This window comes from Diaphorina citri, unplaced genomic scaffold (genome assembly GCF_000475195.1).
Source record: "Diaphorina citri unplaced genomic scaffold, Diaci psyllid genome assembly version 1.1 scaffold28940, whole genome shotgun sequence".
In the NCBI taxonomy this organism is placed as follows: Eukaryota; Metazoa; Arthropoda; class Insecta; order Hemiptera; family Psyllidae; genus Diaphorina; species Diaphorina citri.
This window is the reverse complement of record NW_007406278.1, coordinates 1-700: the sequence shown is the minus strand read 5'-3', so window position 1 is coordinate 700 and position 700 is coordinate 1. Positions and strand designations below refer to the sequence as shown.

General features: G+C 43.4%; 1 protein-coding gene across 1 annotated transcript; it reads left to right on the top strand.

The window, feature by feature from the left end:
- Positions 1–6: 6 nt before the first annotated feature.
- Positions 7–646, top strand: LOC103523605 (E3 ubiquitin-protein ligase SMURF1-like). Its single transcript, XM_008488636.3, has 2 exons — positions 7–98; positions 502–646. Exons 1-2 carry the CDS (start codon positions 19–21, stop codon positions 644–646), a joined length of 225 nt encoding a protein of 74 aa, XP_008486858.2. The 5' UTR covers positions 7–18.
- The last annotated feature ends 54 nt before the right edge of the window (positions 647–700 follow it).

Genomic DNA, 700 nt, shown 5'->3' with positions numbered 1-700 from the left:
ACCACACCCTTCTACAAGATGTTACTGAACAAACCCATCACCCTGGAGGATATTGAGGGTGTAGATCCCGAGCTACATCGGAGTCTAACGTGGATCTTGTAAGTGTCCTGGAATTTGGATCCAAAGGTTGGTGGTTCGAGGTCAAGCCTGGCCACAAAATTTATCGAGCTGTATTCGTCGGGAAAACGGACTTTTGTGACAAGCATTTAAGTATGCTTAACACAATTGACTTCTACCAGTCAGCCTAGTTACCTTGGGCGCTCTACCGCCCGCCTTCAATTACCACCTGGGGCGAACTATATCCTAAAAAAGTTCTATGTATACCTCGAAATTTTGTTTCGCGTTTACAGGGCAGGTTTCGCGTCGCTTCAATCTCTTGACATTGACGCGCCTTCTGGCACGCTTGATTAAGAATACATATTTTCCCGAGTACAATTACATAGACATTGAACATGGAACGTGTATTCTCCGACACATAACTATGTGTATTTTTTTCCACAGAGAAAACACACTATCGAATGATGTTCTGGACACAACGTTTGCTGTGGAAGTGAACAGCTTCGGAGTACTCAAAGTCCATGAACTCAAGGGCGGAGGAAAAGATATTCAAGTCACTGAAGATAACAAGAAAGAATACGTCAGGTAAGTGATAGAAAAATTCGAAGAAAAGAGCGTTATGGCTGGGGGACGTTAAACATTG